General features: G+C 43.1%; 1 protein-coding gene across 1 annotated transcript in view; it reads right to left on the bottom strand.

The window, feature by feature from the left end:
- Window positions 1-21879, bottom strand: part of PREX2 (phosphatidylinositol-3,4,5-trisphosphate dependent Rac exchange factor 2) — a gene marked incomplete in the record, with an annotated part of 298948 nt that extends 277069 nt beyond the window's left edge. Inside the window, 1 exon segment of the mRNA XM_034763054.1 lies at window positions 21300-21879. Coding sequence (XP_034618945.1) covers window positions 21300-21440 — 141 coding nt within the window.
- Between the last annotated feature and the right edge of the window lie 538 nt (window positions 21880-22417).

Genomic DNA, 22417 nt, shown 5'->3' with positions numbered 1-22417 from the left:
GGCACAGCCTTTCTTCCCCTCCTCTATAAGCAACAGAACTCTTAATATTCTGCTACCCTGGAGCCTTTCTCCCAGACCTTCTGAAGATGTCAGGATTTTGCCTATAATACAGAGTCAGGCAAACCACAGTAGTAAGATACAATTTTTGTCATCTATTCACATATCTAATAAGTACCTTCACAAGATATTTATGTATTATATATACTTTAAATAAACAGGAAAGTTTCTGCTTTCTCTACTGAAATTATATTACTTGTAGGTACTGAAACAAGGACAGCTAAGGTGGTCTGGAAATGTGAGCAAGGAAAGAAACTGTGATCCATTACCTACTGGGATTTGCTTTTTCAATAGCGATCACAGTAATTCAACACAATGAAAGCAAAGAAAATATCTCTCTGCACTTCATAGTATGTTTGAAGAAAATATGATCTTCCTATCGTTCGGAGCCCAAGAAATCTTCAGTATCTGCACAACAACAAAACAGGAATGTTTCCTACCTCCTGCTCCAGGCTAGTCTGACTATTGTAATAGCTGAATGTACTAAAAATAGACAAAAATCTTCCTATTTCCTGTGGGTACAGCCTTACAGTATATGGGACGAAATTAACACAGTCAGACTATAACTACCAACTTCCAGGCATTATTCTTAATAAACAGGATCTCATGCAGTTTCAAAGGAGACAATATACATATATTGAGTAATCTTTGAAAGAAAAGAAAAGGTTATGTTTTCAGGACCATGTTCATCTACTCTACCGCACCTCTGCCACAAATATAGAATGCTCCAAGACAGAGTATGAAATACATTTAAACAATGTCCAATCAATTCTACAACACCCATTATTTGTTTAGCTATAGTATACTATTTGCTGCTGTTACTCAACAAAATCTTACTACCAAAGATATTTACCGTTAAGGCCTAGAGCTGACTTAGATACAGTAGTTGTGAGTATTTGTGGCTCCACTGGTGGAGGAGGAGATGGCTCAGGGTGGACACTGGCAGCTGGTTACTTCTGGCAGCAGGCAGTGCTCCACCCTTGCTCCGAACCCTCCTGCCGTGGTTATAGGTAACCGTTATGCTCTTCTTGACACAGGAAAGAAGGAATCACTCCCTACAGTAAAGGAGGAGAAGCCTCGTACCCCTAAGGCTGGAGGGTCTGCTGCCACCACTGCAAATAGGAAACGTAGGGTAGTGGTGGTCGGAGACTCTCTGCTGAGGGGGACGGAGGCGCCCATCTGTCGCCCTGACATCTCATCTCGGGAGGTATGCTGCCTGCCGGGGGCCCGTATCCGAGACGTTACGGAGGCATTGTCGAGGATTATCCAGCCCTCTGACTACTACCCCATGCTACTCATCCATGTGGGCACAAATGATACTGCGCGGTGTGACACTGAGCAGATCAAGAGTGACTACAGGGCTCTGGGAGTACGGGTGAAGGAGTTTGGAGCGCAGGTGGTATTCTCTTCAATTCTTCCTGTCAAAGGTAGGGGCCCGGGCAGAGACAGATGCATCATGGAGGTGAATGCCTGGCTGCGAAGATGGTGTCGCCAGGAGGGCTTTGGCTTCCTAGACCACGGGATGCTATTCGAGGAAGGACTGCTAGGCAGAGATGGCGTTCACCTTTCGAGGAGAGGAAAGACCCTATTCGGACACAGACTGGCTAACCTAGTGAGGAGGGCTTTAAACTAGGTTCGACGGGGACAGGTGAGCAAAGCCCACAGGTAAGTGGGGAACATGGAGACCGGGGAGATGGGTCGGAAACGAGAGGGAGTGTGGGCTATATTGGCAGAGAGAAAGGAGAGTCAGGACAAAACCGGGAGGAAAGATCAAACCAGTATCTTAGATGCGTATATACAAATGCGAGAAGTATGGGGAATAAGCAGGAAGAACTGGAAGTGCTAATAAATAAATACAACTATGACATTGTTGGCATCACTGAAACTTGGTGGGATAATACACATGATTGGAATGTTGGTGTGGATGGGTACAGCTTGCTCAGGAAGGATAGACAGGGGAAAAAGGGAGGAGGTGTTGCCTTATATATTAAAAATGTACACACTTGGACTGAGGTAGAGATGGACATAGGAGACGGAAGTGTTGAGAGTCTCTGGGTTAGGCTTAAAGGGGCAAAAAACAAGGGAGATGTCCTGCTAGGAGTCTACTACAGGCCACCTAACCAGGTGGAAGAAGTGGATGAGGCTTTTTTCAAGCAACTAACAAAATCATCCAAAGCCCAAGATTTGGTGGTGATGGGGGACTTCAACTATCCGGATATATGTTGGGAGAATAACACAGCGGGGCACAGACTATCCAACAAATTCTTGGACTGCATTGGGGACAACTTTTTATTTCAGAAGGTTGAAAAAGCTACTAGGGGGGAAGCTGTTCTAGACTTGATTTTAACAAATAGGGAGGAACTCGTTGAGAATGTGAAAGTAGAAGGCAGCCTGGGTGAAAGTGATCATGAAATCATAGAGTTTGCAATTCTAAGGAAGGGTAGAAGGGAGAACAGCAAAATAGAGACAATGGATTTCAGGAAGGCAGATTTTGGGAAGCTCAGAGAGCTGATGGGTAAAGTCCCATGGGAATCAAGACTGAGGGGAAAAACAACTGAGGAGAGTTGGCAGTTTTTCAAAGGGACACTATTAAGGGCCCAAAAGCAAGCTATTCCGCTGGTTAGGAAAGATAGAAAATGTGGCAAAAGACCACCTTGGCTTAACCACGAGATCTTGCACGATCTAAAAAATAAAAAGGAGTCATATAAAAAATGGAAACTAGGACAGATTACAAAGGATGAATATAGGCAAACAACACAGGAATGCAGGGGCAAGATTAGAAAGGCAAAGGCACAAAATGAGCTCAAACTAGCTACGGGAATAAAAGGAAACAAGAAGACTTTTTATCAATACATTAGAAGCAAGAGGAAGACCAAAGACAGGGTAGGTCCACTGCTTAGTGAAGAGGGAGAAACAGTAACAGGAAACTTGGAAATGGCAGAGATGCTTAATGACTTCTTTGTTTCGGTCTTCACCGAGAAGTCTGAAGGAATGCCTAACATAGTGAATGCTAATGGGAAGGGGGTAGGTTTAGCGGATAAAATAAAAAAAGAACAAGTTAAAAATCACTTAGAAAAGTTAGATGCCTGCAAGTCACCCGGGCCTGATGAAATGCATCCTAGAATACTCAAGGAGCTAATAGAGGAGGTATCTGAGCCTCTAGCTATTATCTTTGGAAAGTCATGGGAGACGGGAGAGATTCCAGAAGACTGGAAAAGGGCAAATATAGTGCCCATCTATAAAAAGGGAAATAAAAACAACCCAGGTAACTACAGACCAGTTAGTTTAACTTCTGTGCCAGGGAAGATAATGGAGCAAGTAATTAAGGAAATCATCTGCAAACACTTGGAAGGTGGTAAGGTGATAGGGAACAGCCAGCATGGATTTGTGAAGAACAAATCATGTCAAACTAATCTGATAGCTTTCTTTGATAGGATAACGAGCCTTGTGGATAAGGGTGAAGCGGTGGATGTGGTATACCTAGACTTTAGTAAGGCATTTGATACGGTCTCGCATGATATTCTTATCGATAAACTAGGCAAATACAAATTAGATGGGGCTACTATAAGGTGGGTGCATAACTGGCTGGATAACCGTACTCAGAGAGTTGTTATTAATGGTTCCCAATCCTGCTGGAAAGGCGTAACGAGTGGGGTTCCGCAGGGGTCTGTTTTGGGACCGGCTCTGTTCAATATCTTCATCAACGACTTAGATATTGGCATAGAAAGTACGCTTATTAAGTTTGCGGATGATACCAAACTGGGAGGGATTGCAACTACTTTGGAGGACAGGGTCATAATTCAAAATGATCTGGACAAATTGGAGAAATGGTCTGTGTTAAACAGGATGAAGTTTAATAAAGACAAATGCAAAGTGCTCCACTTAGGAAGGAAAAATCAATTTCACACATACAGAATGGGAAAAGACTGTCTAGGAAGGAGTACGGCAGAAAGGGATCTAGGGGTTATAGTGGACCACAAGCTAAATATGAGTCAACAGTGTGATGCTGTTGCAAAAAAAGCAAACATGATTCTGGGATGCATTAACAGGTGTGTTGTGAGCAAGACACGAGAAGTCATTCTTCCGCTCTACTCTGCTCTGGTTAGGCCTCAGCTGGAGTATTGTGTCCAGTTCTGGGCACCGCATTTTAAAAAAGATGTCGAGAAATTGGAAAGGGTCCAAAGAAGAGCAACAAGAATGATTAAAGGTCTTGAGAACATGACCTATGAAGGAAGGCTGAAAGAACTGGGTTTGTTTAGTTTGGAAAAGAGAAGACTGAGAGGGGACATGATAGCAGTTTTCAGGTATCTAAAAGGGTGTCATGAGGAGGAGGGAGAGAACTTGTTCACCTTAGCCTCTAAGGATAGAACCAGGAACAATGGGTTTAAACTGCAGCAAGGGAGGTCTAGGTTGGACATTAGGAAAAAGTTCCTAACTGTCAGGGTGGTTAAACACTGGAACAAATTGCCTAGGGAGGTTGTGGAATCTCCGTCTCTGGAGATATTTAAGAGTAGGTTAGATAAATGTCTATCAGGGATGGTCTAGACAGTATTTGGTCCTGCCATGCGGGCAGGGGACTGGACTCGATGACCTCTCGAGGTCCCTTCCAGTCCTATAATCTATGAATCTATGAATCTATGAATTTCCTCTAATCTGATTTTTAATATATTATCTTGAATCTTTGTGAATGCCACTTGTATGATGATGATGGACAACTCCACAACCTCTATCATTTTCAAAATGTTCTTAACAAAAGTCAGTACATGTTTTAATTTCGGAAGATATTTTTTCCTTACTGAAAAACTTGATATTATTCAAAAGGATTATATATTGCACCTTTTTAACATAATTCTCAAGAACTAAGCATTATGCAGGTTATGAAGTTCAATGTATAATAGCTGGAAATGAGAACAGAAGATCCTTATGCAAAGAGAAACAACACTTTCACATACCACAAATTGATTGTATAAGAGGAGGTCTAAAACTAGACTTCTTCCCCAAATCAGAATCCAAATTTTCATCAACCTTCCAGCATACAGGTATGGACCATCAGCTGCACAACTCAACACACTAAAAATCAGTGGATGCATGTCCCATCAACATATCTACAACAAGATCTGGAAATCTCATCATTTAGATTTTGGTCTTCAAAGTTACATTTATACCCGTCCTCGTTGCCAGAAGTGCTGATAATCATTGCTCCCTCTTCCATTCCACCTTTCTTCACCCAGTCAGCTTGTCTTTCTCCTTCCAGTTGTCTTCCTACTAAGTAGAAGATATTTCCCTTCTTTTTTCATGCAAACAGGCTCTCCTATACTTCCACACCTCCCACATTCTTCCTAATTGTTATTTCCCCCTTTTTCTCTCCCCACTCTTGACTTCAGTGAGTCCTTTGAGACCTCTTCTTTCAACTCCCTTTTCCCGCATATTGTTTAGTAATGCCTCTTCACACACATTACCTATTATATTCTGTGACCATTGTAAATTATGCCTACCTCTAGTACTTTCCCCAACTCTTAAAATTGCCCCTTTCTCCATACCATCTTCTTAAACTCCTCCTTTGGTTCTGATGCTGACTATGGCCCCATCTCTGAGCTTCAATTTCCCAGGAGAGTCTTTGAAAGTAACTTTTCTTCTGGGGCAGAATTTGTCTGGGGTTTACCCAAGGAAGGGCAGCTCTGCTTTTGGGCGGGGGGGGCGGGGCGGGGAGGAAGGAGGTCAGAAACTGCTGTAAAAAACGGGTGCTCAGTGGTCAGCTTTGCAGCAGTGACTCTTCCTCCACCCCCATCTAGGAATGTGCATAAAGGTACGAAACCTGGGTGGGGCAAGCCTCTTTGCTCCAGGCGCGCTGCAAGGAAACCAGCTTGTCTCCAGGGAAGCAGCAATCAGGATTTTTTAAGCAGCATGGCTCCAGGGGCACGGAGAAGGGTGAGCTTGGGAAAACAGGGGGCTGTTTCCCCCCAGCCCTGGGGGCAGGGAAGGGCAGCAGAGGAAAATTGCAAGTAGGACATATGGGGGGGTGAGTTAGTAAGTAAAGCTCAGCATCTACTGCAGTCAGGAGACAGCGCGGCTTCAGGCTCTCAGCATCTGAAACAATCAAAGCTCATGGGAAGGGGAAGGGAATTTAACTGTTTCACGTACCAGAGAGCCAGGCCCGGCTCCAGGCACCAGTGCAGCAAGCAGATGCTTGGGGAAGCCAATGGAAAGGGGAGGCACATCCGGCTCTTCGGTGGCAATTCAGCAGCGGGTCCCTCAATCCCTCTCGGAGGGAAGGACCTGCTGCCGAAGAATGAAGCGGCAGCAGTAGAGCTGCCGCCGAAGTGCCGCCGATCGTGGCTTTTTTTTTTTTTTTTTTTCCCGCCGCTTGGGGCGGCAAAAACGCTGGAGCCAGCCCTGCAGAGAGCTGTTTGCTGCTCAGGTGCCTGTACCTTTGTTGTAAAGGGGACAAGAAGAGGCAGCAGCTGCAGCACAGGGCAGTCCCCATGGAGCCCAAGGGCTGGAAGGAGACCCAAGGGAGACAGTATTGCAGCAGGAGCAGCAGCTGCTCACAAGTACGGGAGCTACTAATGCCCTGGGCGATGTGTTTAATAACCCAAGGCATAACTCAGGGCAGCCTCATGAACTGAGGGAGGGAAAGGACCGAGGGGAAGCATCCACGCATACAGGTGGGCAGGCAGTGTGGATTAATGGGGTAGTCAGCGGAGCTGTGCAGCAAATGGCCAGTGAAGTGGTTTCTGAGGTTTTCTCTACAGCATTACAGCGCTTCTAAAGGGCACAAGGTCACCTAGAACCAAGAAGTTCTCTTCCACTGAACACAAGGGATGGCGGTAATGCTGATCCCAGGGGTGAGTCTGATCTAAACCACACAGAGGTTGGGGAGATGGGAGGCAGAGGTGGTATCTGGCCTTCCAGCCTGGGAAGGGGTGGCAGTTGCAGGGGCCACAGTGAGGTGCAGGGACTGTGCTCAACCAGTCACTCAGTGGGTTCACCTGAGGGGGACAGGAGTGAGCCTATCAGTGTAGTAAATACTCTGGGCCCAGGAGTGGGAGGTGCAGAAGCTTGGGCAGACTCACCTAGGGGCAGCACCTTCAGTGTGGGCACTGATGCTATTACACAGCTGCTGCAAGCTAATTTGCATTTACTACAGCAGCTTCAGGCAGCTAGGTGTGAGGGGTCTGCACAGAGTGACAGGGCAGGCCCAGCATGGGCTCAAGTTTGGGCAGCAGGACAGGGGCAGGCCCCCAGCAAGGGTGCCTCCTGGGCACATGGGGACTCATCAGCCATCAGGGCAGGTAACCTCCTGGGACAGAGTAGAGACTCCCAGGGGGTCTATGGGGGAGAGGGCTCTGCGGAACTCCCTCCATGCAGTCCTGAGTACAATTATGCCAGGGTGGCTGACCCGACGGGAGTTCACCTACTCAGTACAACTAAAGATAAAATCCTGAGAGGTGAATATGTGGATATATTACCCCTATTGTACAGGGAGGTGTTGACAGGCAGTAAACATGGGCAAGGCAAGCAAAACAGCAAGCTGCCCAAGAGACCAAGGGTGCCTAGAACATGGGAATCTATGCGGGTGTTATAGTACAGGCCTACCCAGAAAGGTGCCCTGCCTTTGTTAAGTATATGGATATAATTAGGCGGGCACACAATATGTTTGGGGGCATGTCCTGGTTTAATTATGATGAGCAGTTTTGATTCAGGGCAGCAACGCAAATTGGGATAAGGTGGGACATACCTCATCACACACTGTGGTTGGAGTGGATGACAACAAGGGCACACAGACAGTGGTTTGTTCATACCGCAGCAAGCTTGGGAGGGACCCCAGGCATGTAATAATATTTGCTGGGCATTTAATGATGGTGGTTGTTTTCACAACCCCTGTAGATATAGGCATGTTTGCAAGACATGTTTTGGGACCCATTCAGCCCGTTCTTGCCAGAGCAGAAAGGGAAGACCACTGGGAGGAAACAGGAATGGGGGTGGCGCAAGTGTCAACCGCAGGTTTGCCATGGGTGGAACAGAGTCTGGGACACGGAGCACAAGCTGGGGAGGGGGACAAGCTGGGGGTGGTGCAATGGGCACGGGCTCCAAAACCAGCTAGGCTAGATGTATTAAGGATTCTCCTATGGGATTCTCCTAACAGGGCAGATGGGGCATATTTGTGGGAGGGATTTACAGCAGGATTTCGGATCCCTGTTGTAGGAAATAGAATTCATTTGATGTCAAAAAATTTAAAGTCAGTAGCTGGGATGGGACATGTTGTTCAAAAACGACTGCACAAGAATTAAAGGAGGGCAGGATAGCGGGGCTATTTACTCAATTGCCTCTAGCACATTTGAGAGTTTCCCCCCTGGGGTTGGTCCCCAAGAAGACCCCCAGGGACATACCGATTAATTCATCACTTGTCATATCTGCAAGGTGGCTCTGTTAATGATAGAATAGACCCGGCACTATGTTCCGTATGCTATTCCTCCATTGATGAAGTCGTTCGTATCGTTAGGGTGTGTGACCCTGGGGTGCTAATGGCTAAATGTGATATCACGTCTGCTTTCCGACTCCTGCCGGTGCATCCATTGGACTTTGACCTGTTGGGTTTCTGTTTTGAGGGGCAATTTTATTTCTACAAGGCTATGCCTACGGGCTGTTCAGTATCCTGTGCAGCTTTTGAAAAATTCAGTACAATAATCCACTGGGCAGTGGTGCGGTCAGCGGGACTAAACCAAGTGGTGCATTATTTGGATGATTTTTTGTTTGCAGGGCGAGCCAGGTCAAATGAGTGTGTTCGCCTGTTGGACACATTTCAGGCCCTGGCTAAAAAGTTGGGGGTACCCCTAGCAGAGGAGAAAACAGAAGGCCCTTCCACTACATTGACCTACCTGGGCATTGAGCTGGACACCAGGGAAGGCGTATCTTGGCTCCCTCAAGATAAGCTTCAGGAGCTATCGGGGTTTCTCCAGAGAGCACTGGGGGCTAAAAAACTCAGGCTGCAGGAACTGCAATCTATTTTGGGGCACGTGAACTTTGCTTGCAGGGTTATTGCCCCGGGGTGGGCGTTTTGTGCCCGGCTGGCAGCGGCAACAGCCCGCATAGCCAGGCCACACCATTACATACAAGTCACTAGAGAGATGAAGAAAGACTTGGTGGTGTGGGAAAGTTTTCTGAGTCGATTTAATGGGTATCATTGTGGAGGGAGGAATGGTTATTACAAAGGGGGTTAAAATCCACTCAGATGTGGCAAGGGGCACAGGTTTTGGGGTGTTTTATCAAGGCAAATGGTGTGCACAAAAATGGCCTGCCACCTGGACACAAAATGGGGTTGTGCGTGACATGAACTTCTTGGAGTTTTTTCCCCATTTTAGTTGCGGTGGTGATTTGGGGATCGGAGCTGGCTAATAAAAGGGTGCGCTTCATGTGTGACAACATGGCAGTGGTACAGGTTATCAATCTCCAAACTTCCAGATCGCACAGGGTTATGAAGTTGGTAAGGGCATTTGTTCTACAATGCTTAACCTTCAACATCTGTTTTTCTTCAAAGAACGTGCTGGGCCTGGATAATGGCATAGCAGACACCTTGTCTCTTTTCCAATTTGACAGATTTTGTAAGCTTGCACCAGGGGCTAGCAGTGAACCCGAGCAGATGCTGCTGGCTCTCTTGAACCTCGGAATGTGATGTGGTCGGCCGAATGGAGATTTTTTGGCTCCAGCTTACAAGTTGTTTATTTTGTTTTCTTTTAAGGAGTCTTGTCAATTCAAGGATCCAAAGAATGAGTCACCTATGCGGCCCTCCATGGATGGTGGTTGTTGCAGTACCGGTCAAGGACAATGCAGCTGCTGGTGCCCCTTGATGCTCACACATGGGACAATGGATTCTTTCTCCCTAGTAGGGCTGTTAGGCAACAGGCCATTTGGAGATGTGTGGGAACCCAGCGGGGTTGGGGGAGAGGCAGCCAAGCAAATTGCTGGCACCTCCTTGTGGCAGATGTTCAGTGCAGGTACTCTGTAGGGAGGGCAGCCAGTGACCAGATAAATGGATTGGTAAAGGACTTAAAAGGAAGTACTGGATAATGGAACAGAATGAGGGAGGGGGTTGGGGACTCCTATGATTGGTACAGCTGGGAGCCAAACCCTCCCCCCTCCACCCATTCTCATAGCTCTCCTTAACCCCCTTACAAGGGTGGTGGATGGTAAGGTCCAAGCTGTGGGTCGGCTGGGGGACCTGGATGGAAACAAAGGGGGGGGCTGGTGGAAGCCCCAGAGAATTGATTTGAATAAGCATAGATTTGCCTGCACTGTACACTTTATCTGCTGGGTAGTCCCAGACATCTATATAATAAAGTTGTGGCCTGATTAAAACCTACAAGTCTCCTGTCCTTCTTGCGGTGTACCTAGACAATAACTTTTCTTCTGTCTTTACAATCACCTTTTACTGTACACAATAGTTTTCCTAACCCATTTGAATCATGGTTTCAGTCAGAGAAATTTTTATCTGTCACGAAGTTCTGCTGAAGTCTTCTTTTCCAATTCACCTCACTCTTCTTGACATCAAAGCAGCATTCAACACTGTGGACCTCTTACTAGATGCTTCTTATAGCTCTCTGCAGGCATCTCTGCTTCCAACCCATCAGGATTCCAAACCTTCCTGTTTAAATATTTTTCTCTAAACTAAGATTGCCTTTCAACATACCTACACCAGAAGGTTAATTTCTCAGCTCTTTTTGATCTATCTTCTCTATTCTGTCATCTCTACCCTTAAACTTTAGTTAATGAACCACTCAACCATGCACTTTTATTGGCACATTTACTTTTACCAACACTCACATGAGTCTTTCAGAAGATTCTAGCCATCATTGAAGCTCAGGGACAGCTTCCCCCTACTTTGTGTTCTGCTACCTCAAGGAATCAAAGAAAAGGAAGTGTGTACATCCTTAATCAAGGGTCTCAGTACACCTTACCTAAGAACAGTCAAGGGTGGAGGTTCTCAAATGTCCTTCATTTTAGTCCCAAAAATCACATATACATCATATAAATTTTGCATCTCCTCACTTATACTTTTGAAAGTTGTTGACATAAAAAATAAAGAAACATGAAATTGAGGCTATAGAAAGAATTATTTACACTAAAAGAATGAATCCCACAGCAGTTTAAATTTCCTATATGGGTAATTCTTTAGTGACCCTCATTTTGGGTCTTTATCATACATTGCAACATGCACTTGAACTTTGGCAAGTTGGGAGGTATGCTGAAAGAAAAAAAAATAATTTCCCTTTTCTTATAGGGAAACAAAGTCAGGTGTTCCTTAGTATTTTAAATTACACTTTCCTGAATTTTCAGTTTATTTCAAAACCACAAATTTGGATGTGCCAAAAATTAATATTTGTGCTTTCAACTTTGTGTGTTATGAAGCTGCAAGAGAAAAAGGCCAAAACGCATTTTTACTTGTAGTGGAAAGAAGTATCTATTGGTGTAAATTTGTTTAAGATGACCATTTCTATAGAGACATCTTATGAAAAACTGGAACACGTCAATTTTCTTCATGCTTTAAATGAGTCTCAGAAAATATCTTTTTACATGGCGTAAACAGGAACTAAACAGCATTAAATGTTTTATGATCCAATTCAAGCTGACAAGACACACAACTATACCAATTCCTGTAACATTTCAGATATGAGCCACAATTACTCTTCCTTCTACCCCATGAGGTCCTTTGTAATGACCTTCTAATGAAAGGATACTTTGTACAGTGTTGATCTTCAGTTGCTTTCTCCCACATTAAAATCTCATATGTAATTGCTATCCTTATAACTGCCCCTTTTTACAATGCTGAGAAATTACAGATCTCTAGAATAGTGTCATAAAGCATGTGAGGTGTGCCACTTCTTCTAGCCATTTGATCAGCAGTATGTTTACATTACTTAGGTAAGGTAAATCTTAAATAAACCAAATAATATAGTGAAGCAATATTCCAGTGTTGTTACTCAACTGTATGGGGTCCAAAAAATCAGCAGCTTCATTTTACAATATTTAATTTTAATGAAATAGCTTTGCATTTTTAGTACCTAATTTATGAGAAGGCCACAGTGAGGACCAAATTAAGAGGTAAAACATGGCTCCCTGGGTTTACACAAGAAACTGAGAAAATCCTAAAAAATGTGTGCAGTGAGAAAAAATATTTTTCACGTTCCATTTTTCTGAGTCTCATTATGATCATTACAATAATATAAGGTCAAATTTAGAATATTTATCGGACAAGAATACAAACCAATGAATCATTCAATAGTTACTGTATGTTTATATGTTGAGAACTTCCTAAGCACATTAATTTCTTATCTGGTATTTTTATCTAGAGAAGTTATATACAGTCTACTTTGCTTCTTGTTTCAGACATACAACTTCCACATTTAAACTTCAAAGATTATTTCTGATAAAAAAATGGGAAATACAAATGTAAATTCTTGTTTACTGATTTATGCTTGATTATGATTCTGTTTGAACTGTCCAATATGCCATCAATATCTTTAGGAGGAATAAAATATAAAGTGCCTTTAACATAAATTAGTTGAGCAAGTAGTGTTGGCCTTGTTCTTCAGCTATTATTACAAGGCAAAATTTCATTTAAACATATGAAGCATGTAAACATCAAGTATGAGTATTGCAAAATACTCATTTCAAAGTTAAAATATAGGAAAATCTATCCAGAGGAAACCTAATAGATCACAGGAGTACTTCTGCTCAAAGCCAACTTTAAAATGTTAATAAGTGCCTCCATGGAAAGAGTAGAGAATAGGTGGTTTATCATCGGCCATTTTCAGAAAAAAGAACAGGAGTACTTGTGGCCTTAGAGACTAACAAATTTATTAGAGCATAAGCTTTCGTGGACTACAGCCCAAGTATGCATCCGAAGAAGTGGGCTGTAGTCCACGAAAGCTTATGCTCTAATAAATTTGTTAGTCTCTAAGGTGCCACAAGTACTCCTGTTCTTTTTGCGGATACAGACTAACACGGCTGCTACTCTGAAACCTGTCATTTTCAGAAAGACATTCCACCAGCTACTCTTGTACCTCAATGAAACAAGTGTAGAGTAAAACACCTGTTCTCTCTATTTCCACATCTGCTCTCTTCAAGGCTAACTGACTTTTACCTTTCAGCAGTATTCTTGCACCTCTGCTATGACCTGCTACAAATCCTATGGTACTTCTACTTCATGCTCCTGCAGAGCTGGTTTCCTAGCAGGCTTCACCCACACACCTGACAATGACAGCTGGAGGCAGGAGCTACTTCAAAGCAGATTGGCATACAATATGCATTGAAGCCAGGCTGCCAAGAGCACAAAGTGGAGGAAGGAGTTTAGTCACAACCTCAAATTATTTCATTGCAGGAACAGTGGCGGTCTCTAAAATCTTAGCTCTGCCCCTATACTGATGTATCATGGATAACTTGGCTTGTAAATAGCCTACAGGGAATTATGGTAGCAATACAATTTCTACAGAATGAAACTGGCTTTGAAAAATGATTCTTACACAATCTCTCAGAGATGTTTTTAGTAGGTAAACATTTTTTTAGCATCAAATATACATAACAAAAAAAGATAGCCTTGTAGTTAAAGCATAGGGCTGGAAACCAAGATATTTAAGTTATATTTTTGGCTCTACTACCAACCTCCTCTGGGACCCAAATTCACAATCTCTCGGTGCATGAACCTAAACTTCCTCATCTGCAAGGTTGCTGAGGCTTAATTTATTAATGACTGTAAAACATTCAGAGATCTTTGAAAGGAAACTGTTATAGAAGTACGAGATATTACCTGTTGTTCCACTTGTTGAGCCACAGAGGAAAGAATTCCCTCTATATTTATGTTTGAGTTTCCTCCTGGATATCGAATATTCTTGAATATTTGCTCAACACTGTGTAGCCTATGAATCTGCCCAGCCATTTTGAAGGTCAGATGGGGAAAAATGCATAGGCATAAATACAAAAAGTTAGCATACAGTCCTAAATATCTTCACAAAAAGCTAACTACATACCTAGATACACTACACCTATCACCCTGGTTGTAACAATTTAGAGAGCTGAACCAAGAAACTTCACCGTAATTGCAGAAGGCACCAGAAGCCAACTGTACACAGTTAACTGTTCCTGTCCTCTTGCTCTGTATCTTTTTCAGTGCTCAGCTTATACCCAAGACAAATTCTGTGAGGTTGAGGCTTTCAAATCCAATTTCCCTTTCTCCATCAGGCCAGAAATTCAGTCAGTTTATTTCCTCCCCCATATTAACATTTTCCAGAAGAGAAGATAGGCTTGAATTTTTCAAGGGCAACAGTCCTTCTCATTCCAAAACAGATTACAACAAAGATGCATTTATAGTAGTCTACAGCAAAGACAGACCAAGGAGAAAACCCAATTAAAAATAGGAGACATCTGTACTGAGTACAGTTTAGTATAACCCAGTGTATTCAAAGCAAAATAAGTTACTTAATAGACAGCTCCCTTAAAAGCTTTGGCCTTTTTGTTATTGTCAGTCCTGGAGTGAACCTTGTCCTTAACTCGTTGAGATAGGAAACACCTTTCTTGACAATAAACTTTGTAAAATATCTCAACTGTTTTCCTTTATGGGGAAATAAATAAACCACTTTTAATACAGCTTATCGTTTACCTTAATAAAGGCCACAGGTGGTGCTGTTGATATTTAATTTTGCCTGACTAAGAATAGCATAACACATTCAGGTTTTTCCTCACTTTGTAATGCCTAGACAAGTTAAAAAACAGCAGAAACTGGAAGTGAATGGAAAAAGATGCTGACTTTCTATGGTAATTGTGTTTGCACTTCCTTTTGACTTTTTATGATGTAGCAGCCATAGAATTTGTGAGAGGGGGGAGTTAAACTGAGGAGAGGAAAAGGAAATCACATAATCTTATCAAAAAAATGCAGCCAGCCAAAATCCTTCCCTTCCATTCATTCAAAAACCTTTTATAAAATATAAATGCAATTATACATACTATTATGAAGTCACTAATTATTATAGTAATTGATTAATATTTTTCCTAGCAAATTTGTACCAAACTACAACTGTAAAAGAGTATTTCAGAAGTAACTTGTGTGTGAGAGGGCCAGGAAGCTTATGGCACTCTGCAGCATTACCGTTCGGGGAATCTCATTTCAGTCTCCAAGCTCCTCATGGCTAGAAACACAGAGGGTGAAATCCTGCCCCACTGAAGTCAATGGGAGTTTTGCTATTGACACCAATGGGACCAGGATTTCACCCAGAGCCTTAAACCTCAGGGGAGAGAACTCCTGGCATTTTTCAACTTGTTCCTTTGGCTAATGTGTAGAGAAGCACTGCTGGACTCCAAAAGGAGCTGTTTGGGGCCCATGGGAACATGGGTCCTGAAAAGTCATTCCAAAAAAGCCTATTCAGTTTAGATCTAGTTAGCTTGCTGTTCTATATTTAAAGCAAAAGATGCAATTTTAGTTTTACATAGTGTATCATATATAAATGAACACAGACAATTAAGGGTATCTATTGTATTTTCTAAAATGTCATCTCATGACCGATGTTAACACTGATGAAGCCACAAAAGTTAATAAAAAAGCACCATTACCATAAACTCCCAATGACATTATATTAAATATCATTCCTATTTTTTTCCCCTCCAGAATAGTGACTAATCTTCCCTCCACCCCCACACCCAGAAGGGCGGGGGTTCATGGAAAGTGTAGTTTATAGATTTTAAATACAGTCTTCCCTTTCATTGGAAAAGTCAGGATTCTCTAATGTTCTTTGAGCTGTATGAAATGGCATGATTAGCAAAATAAAGTGCTGTACTTCCAAGTGTTGGAGAACTCTGAATGCCAATTGGCTGGTGACGTAGTACTCAGAAACTTCAAGTAATTCAACGTATTCTTTAGCTATAGAAACACGATGTCCTTTAAAAATGCTTTAGTGCCTTAGATGATAACGTTTATTGTTTGCAGTAATGTAAGCTGTACTTATTAGTGTTCTTTAGTTACCATAACTTAACTTTCCTATAACAACAAATGAATATTAGAATCCAATTCAAACTCCAAATGTGAGAATGAAATATTCTAACAATAAAGGCCATGTTTCAGTCAGATACATAAGCACATGCATAACTTTAAGTGTATGTCTAGCCCTATTCATGGCAATCAGACTACTAGTATGCTTAAAGTTATGCAAGTGCTTAAGTACCTATCTGAAATGGGGCCAAATGTCCAGTTATTAGTTAGGTATCAACTGAATTTATATATGACATGCTATTAAAGTTTGTCACACAGAAGACTCAGAAAAAGGAAAGAATAATTTTAATATAATCTGGCCCTCTCAGAGGTTGATCTGTGATGTGTGTAGGCTAAAAACACCAAAAATAGGCCGGTATGAGAAATCACATATAGATGTGACAGCAATGCCCAATTCAGTAATGAAAGTATTTACCCAACTTGACATACCTCTGCTGTATTTCACTTAATATACACACCAGCCTGGCAAAACTGTGATACAAATTTACCAACCCAGACAAAAAGTCTTCTTGCCCTTCCTTACCATGATGACAATGATGGATGAGGAATGACTGAGAGAGAAAGGTATTTTATTTATCTAACCAAAATATTCTCAGTGAATGGGCAAGCAGAATTTTACAATTTAGATACATACTAAGACTACAGTGCCTTATTATTAGAGTCCTACCAAATTCATGGCCATGAAAACCACGTCACAGACCGTGAAATCTAGCTACTGTAGGGGAGGGGAAGGACTGGAAGCGCTCCAGCCAAGGGCTCCTACCGTGGGCCAGGCTACAGCTGCTAGTCCCAGCCTGGGCTGGGGAGGGATGGGACTTCCTCTTCCCCTGCGGGGGCTGCTCCCAGAGCCGGGTCAGACCCACCTCCAGGAACCTTCCACAGCTGCAGGAAGCTCCATGGATCCTGGCTGGGAGCCCAGCTCTGAAGGCAGCACAGAAGTGAGGGTGGCTGTCAGCCCCTAACGCGAGCAGGAGGCTGGGACCCCAGCTGTCAAACGCTGACCCAGGCAGAAGGCTGCCGTGAAAACCAGGACATATGGTAATCCACTGTCCATACCCTGCAATCTTCACTTCTGCGCTGTTGCTGGCGGTGATGCTGGCTTTAGAGCTGGGCACCCAGCCAGCAGCCACTGCTCTCTGGCTGCCCAACTCTGAAAGCAGTGCAGCAAGGGTGGCAATCCCACAACCCCCCTACAATAGCCTTGCAACTCCCACAATCTCCTTTTGGGTTGGGACCCCCACGGTTTCAACACCGTGAAATTTCAGATATAAACATCTGAAACTGTGAAACTATTTTAAAAGTCCTATGACTGTAAAATTGACCAAAATGGACCGTGAATTTGGTAGGGCCCTACTTATTGTATATAGTCCAATTACTTCACTAGGTCTTGAAGAAGCATTTGTGTCAATGTCTTCAGACTTTCAGGTTTTCACTTTTAACATTAGAAGGAATTTTACGTTAGGACTGATAAATCTATTATGATTTATGTTATTCCCCCACACAAACCCCACCCCGTGTTATCTATTGTCCATTTCTTTTACCAATTCCTCCTGAGTCAGGAACTATGATTTATAATAACAGGTACAGAATTCCAGTCATTCCCCCTTATAATCACATTGCTGCTCAAATCATCTTGTGTTATCACTCCTTAACAGGGCACATTTGATTAAAAAGTTATAGAATGGCCACATGAAAATTTCTTCCTGAATATTTTATAGGTCAGCTCGCCAAAAATGTTTTAAAAAAAATCACCATCATGACCACATAGATGTTGAATATTTTCATTTAAATTTCCAGTATTGGAATTATATTGACATTGTTATTCCTAACGGAACTTGTTCAGAATCATATGCGATGAATGTTAACAAAAAAATGTTATCAGGCAGCTGGTAAAATGGGGTATGGAGTCTTTTACCTCTCGGAATCTAGCCCAAATTGATAGTGACTGAATGTTAGTACTGACTGACACAGTAGCCTGTGTGAAATAGTGATCAGATACCACAATGATGAGCACCACCACAGTGCCTATACCAAGAGATAGTAACCTTTGTCTAGTTTGTAATGGGCATCAGGGGCGGCTCCAGGCACCAGCGCACCAAGTGCATGCCTGGGGCAGCAAGCCGCAGGGGGCGCCCTGCCGGTTGCCATGAGAGCGGCAGTCAGGCAGCCTTCAGCAGCTTGCCTGCGGGAGGTCCGCCGGTCCCGCAGCTTCAGTGGCAAGTATGCCGAAGGCATGGGTCCGGTGGACCTCCCGCAGGCATGCCGCTGAAGGCTGCCTCACTGCCGTGCTTGTGGCAGCAAAATACATAGAGCCGCCCCTGATGGGCATGCAAATAGCATAAAAAACATCTGCACAGTTGATAAACTTTTTGACAGTTTTAGCAAAAATTCCGAGGATTGAATGGGCCTGTAGAACAAATTACCCTCTTATCCTAAATGAGGGTCCCTGATTGAAGTTCATTGACAGGGTAGTACAGGGAAACCACCCCAGACCTGAACAAGTTCTACAGATAAACAAAGGACTCTAATCTTCAATGTTGTTAATCCCAAATCTTTCACTAACATTGCATTCACTTTCAAAATGAGAAAAATGACACCATCAAGTAATTTCTCATGGTTTAAATGTCTTTGTTCCCACTTCTTCACAATAGCCTCACTGAGGTTTTTCATACAAATTTTCCCTATTAATTTTGGCCTTTTTCATTTACCAAGCTAGTTTTTTATTTCCTATATTTAATATATCTGAAAATATGACCATTCTTAACAACTTGAATTTCCGCATCATCTTGTCTAGTCAAACTAGCTTGCCATATACACCAGGGACTCTTGTGTTGTAATGTTTGTAATTGTAGCTAGTTGCCTCTCCAAACATAGCATAATACATTGTATTCTGTGGGCCTCACAAAAATAGGCCCGGATCTCAAGTTGTGGCAAATATTTTCTGATCCTATTAATTTCAACCAGTAAAATTTTTAAAAGCACTGAGGAATAGCTCCACAAAGGGTCTTAAGTGTCACATTCTCAGCCTTCCATTGGCTAATGTTCTTGTGCCATGTCACCCAGTGGAATCCACAGCTCCAGGTTAGATGCCCAAGATCTCTGTATCTAGAGAGGCACCCAAAAATGGGATCCACAAAGGCCAGCATGCTGAGCAGAGAGCTGCCTAAGCTAACCAATAGGAAATATATATATGAGTGGGGTGTGGCCTAAGCCCTACCCCTCAAAGGGAGTTAGGCACCTAAGTCTGGGTCAGAGGGAGGCACCTATCTCCACTGGATTCTCAGTCATGAACCCTCTCCTGGAAATAGGCACCTAATCCCTTTTTTGAAAAAAAAAAAACAAAAAACAGAAGAAATTGAAGCTACTGTCCCCTTTATAACTTTTAGTCCATTGGTTAGCACACAGACCAGGGTTCAATTCCCACCTCTTCCTGATGAGGAGCAGGGATTTGAAGTTGTACCTCCCTCCTCTCAAGAGGGTGTTCTAACCACCAGGCTATGGGGTATTTTGGGGAAGGTATCTCTCAATCACTTCTTTTGAAGCTGGTCCACTGTATATAGAGACCCAGATTCCATTCCCCCTCCTCCAAGGGGTATTTAATAATTTATACATTCTGGAACTGCTTCAGTGTAAGAAACTTGTCCCAGAATACCCCATAGTCCAGTGGTTAGGGCACCCTCCTGGAAGTGAGAAGGCCCAACATCAAATCCTTGCTCCACATCAGGCAGGGGAGGAACTGAATCCACTCTTTGAAAACCAAAACCCTATAAGGAGTCTCAAGTTGGATACCCAAAGATTGAGTATCCCAAATAACCAGTCACTTGTGAAAATGTAAACATTATAATTATTGTGAGATAGGTTAAATATAGAGCTGAAAACCAAATCTTGGACAAAGTCATTTCAAAATCAATATTTGTGCCAATAAGCACAGCATGGTTGCTAAATGGAAGCATAGTATAATACAATTTTACTACCACTTTCTCTCTTTTTTTAATATTCAAATATAAAAGCAAAATACATTGGACCACTGATCATTTTACATAAACAAATGGACAAAAAGGCTACTCTGTAGATCTTATTTCACTCCACTATCTGTGCTTTTATTCTCCTTGTCACAGCCAAGTTGAGAATTTCCTTTGCCATGATAATAAGCAGAAAGTTCAGAGATCTCAAAAAAACAAAGCAGGAAGTTTGCTGTTTGAAAGATTGCCCCTTCAGAGGGGATGGGGGAGGAGAGAAAAGAATGTCAGGGCTATTATGGAAGACCCTCTGCAAAACTAAGCCGATGACTTGAGATTTGTTTATCCCAAAGAGGCCTTAAAGTGATGCTGTTGATGCTGGTGCAAATGGGAATGGGAAGAAATGTTATGATGTTTGTCTTATCATTCCATAGTGGAAATAGTACTTTCTTTGGCTCTACCAGAGGATAACTTCATCAGAAAGCAAAAGTTTCTGCAACTACCTGATTTGAACCTAACAATAAATCATGTTGTTAACACTGATTTTAAGACACAGAATGAAGCTAAAACTTACTGCTGCAACATACTCTAAGATGCTTTTAAAAAAAAATTAACCGTTCCTTCAACTCTCCATCCAACCACTACATTACAAAGCCTGGTTTAAATTGGAGAATATGGGGGTAGAGGAAGGGGTGAATGCCACATGTGGCTTTAATACTCAACAGCTGCTGTAGATCAGAACCCCCCTTGGCTCTTTCTGTTACAATAACCCTTGAAACATAGTATTCTGGTGGGGGGTAAGTAAAAGGACTGCACTGCGCTGCTGTCTGGATAACGAGCGAAGACTGAAAAGATCGTTGAACAAAGTGTACCTGAATCTCACTGCACTCTGTTCTTGGGTGCCAGTCCCAGATTAATTGTTTGTCTCGTGGTAAATTCCCTGCAAAAGCGCACCTAGGGCCAGCCATTTACAAGCCACTTCGCTTCAGTCTCTTTAAAGCAACAGCAAAACAATAGCTGCTTGCAATAAACTGATTGACTCGGGGGAAAGTATTTCACCCGGCTCTGCCTCCGAGCGCGTTTGTTTGGGTCTCTCGCCCTCTCCCCCACACGCGACAACCCCAATTCCTTGGTGTTGCCCCCTTGGTAAACCTGTGAGGGCGGGAAGGGGGTGTTGTTCCTGTTCAACAAGTCACTTGTTGTTCCATTAGCCACCAATGAACCCAGCTTCGTGAAACTTAACTCACCGACACCAGGAACTCCAAAGTGCCCACATAGTCCCGCTCAGTCTTCAGAAGCTCGTTCAAAACGCACACCCTGAGGCGAAGCTGTTTCTCCAGGTCCTTCCCGCTTTCCCCTTTCCCTTCCCCTTTGCTTTCTTCTGTCATTGTTCCCCAAAGCGAAGCCTCGCTCCCAGCTCCTGCTTCTCCCAGCTCCTCTGCTGTTTGCAGCCACCAATAGGAAAAGCTGCCTCGGTGTTTCCTCTAGCAAAGTTCAGATGGGACAACAAAAGACCCCACTCAGTTACATAGCGGGGGGCTGGTCTTCCGTGGCTTACAGGCTGTTAACCAGTCTCTCTCGCTCGCTCTTCCACTGCTCAAGAAGTGCTTTGAGAGCCAGAGGAGCAAAGCAATACAAATGCGTGTCTTCTTTTCCAGTAAGGAAAAGGGCACAGCCTGTAGGAAATGAGTGGTCACTGGCTCCTGCTCTCCGAGCGCTCTGTGTGACTGCGAGATTGGAAGGCTTCAGCAGCAGCCCAGGCAGCTTGGACATTAATCAAAAGCTTTGTGTCCATGTGACTTCGACCCCTTCCCCCTGCGCCAAATCTCAGGAAAAAGGAAAGGAAGCACAACCTTGGGAAAGATTGCGTGCCAGCAACTGCCTGTTTCACACACACGCTGTGCGCTTTAGTCTGAGGCTAATTGGAGATCTCCAACTCCAGAGGATAAGAATTCACTTTAAAATGTCCCAGACTCGCTAGACTGCTGGGATTCAGGCGGTTGTTTATTGCTTTGTAATAAGCAGTCAGAAAGTGGTTTCTTCAACCCACGCATCCCCCTCTTCATATATAATTATAAACACACACATTATACACACATGTATATAATATATATTATAGCTTCACGTTTTATATTCTGCCACGTACAGGCAAATACCTGTGGCTCTGTGTGTGTAATCGTGTTATATCCACTCATATTTTATATTCAACATTACACACACAACCAAGCACACTATAAACATACACAATAGTTTGGTTGGAGTTGTCCTGTTTTAAAGGAGCTATTAAATCTGTCCAGGTCATGGGGATTACTCATTGCACTTGGAAGTTCAGATTGGTATAATAAATGAAGATACTACAGGAATC

The sequence above is a fragment of the Trachemys scripta genome, chromosome 2 (genome assembly GCF_013100865.1).
Source record: "Trachemys scripta elegans isolate TJP31775 chromosome 2, CAS_Tse_1.0, whole genome shotgun sequence".
Classification (NCBI taxonomy): Eukaryota; Metazoa; Chordata; order Testudines; family Emydidae; genus Trachemys; species Trachemys scripta.
This window is presented reverse-complemented; position numbering and strand designations above follow the sequence as displayed.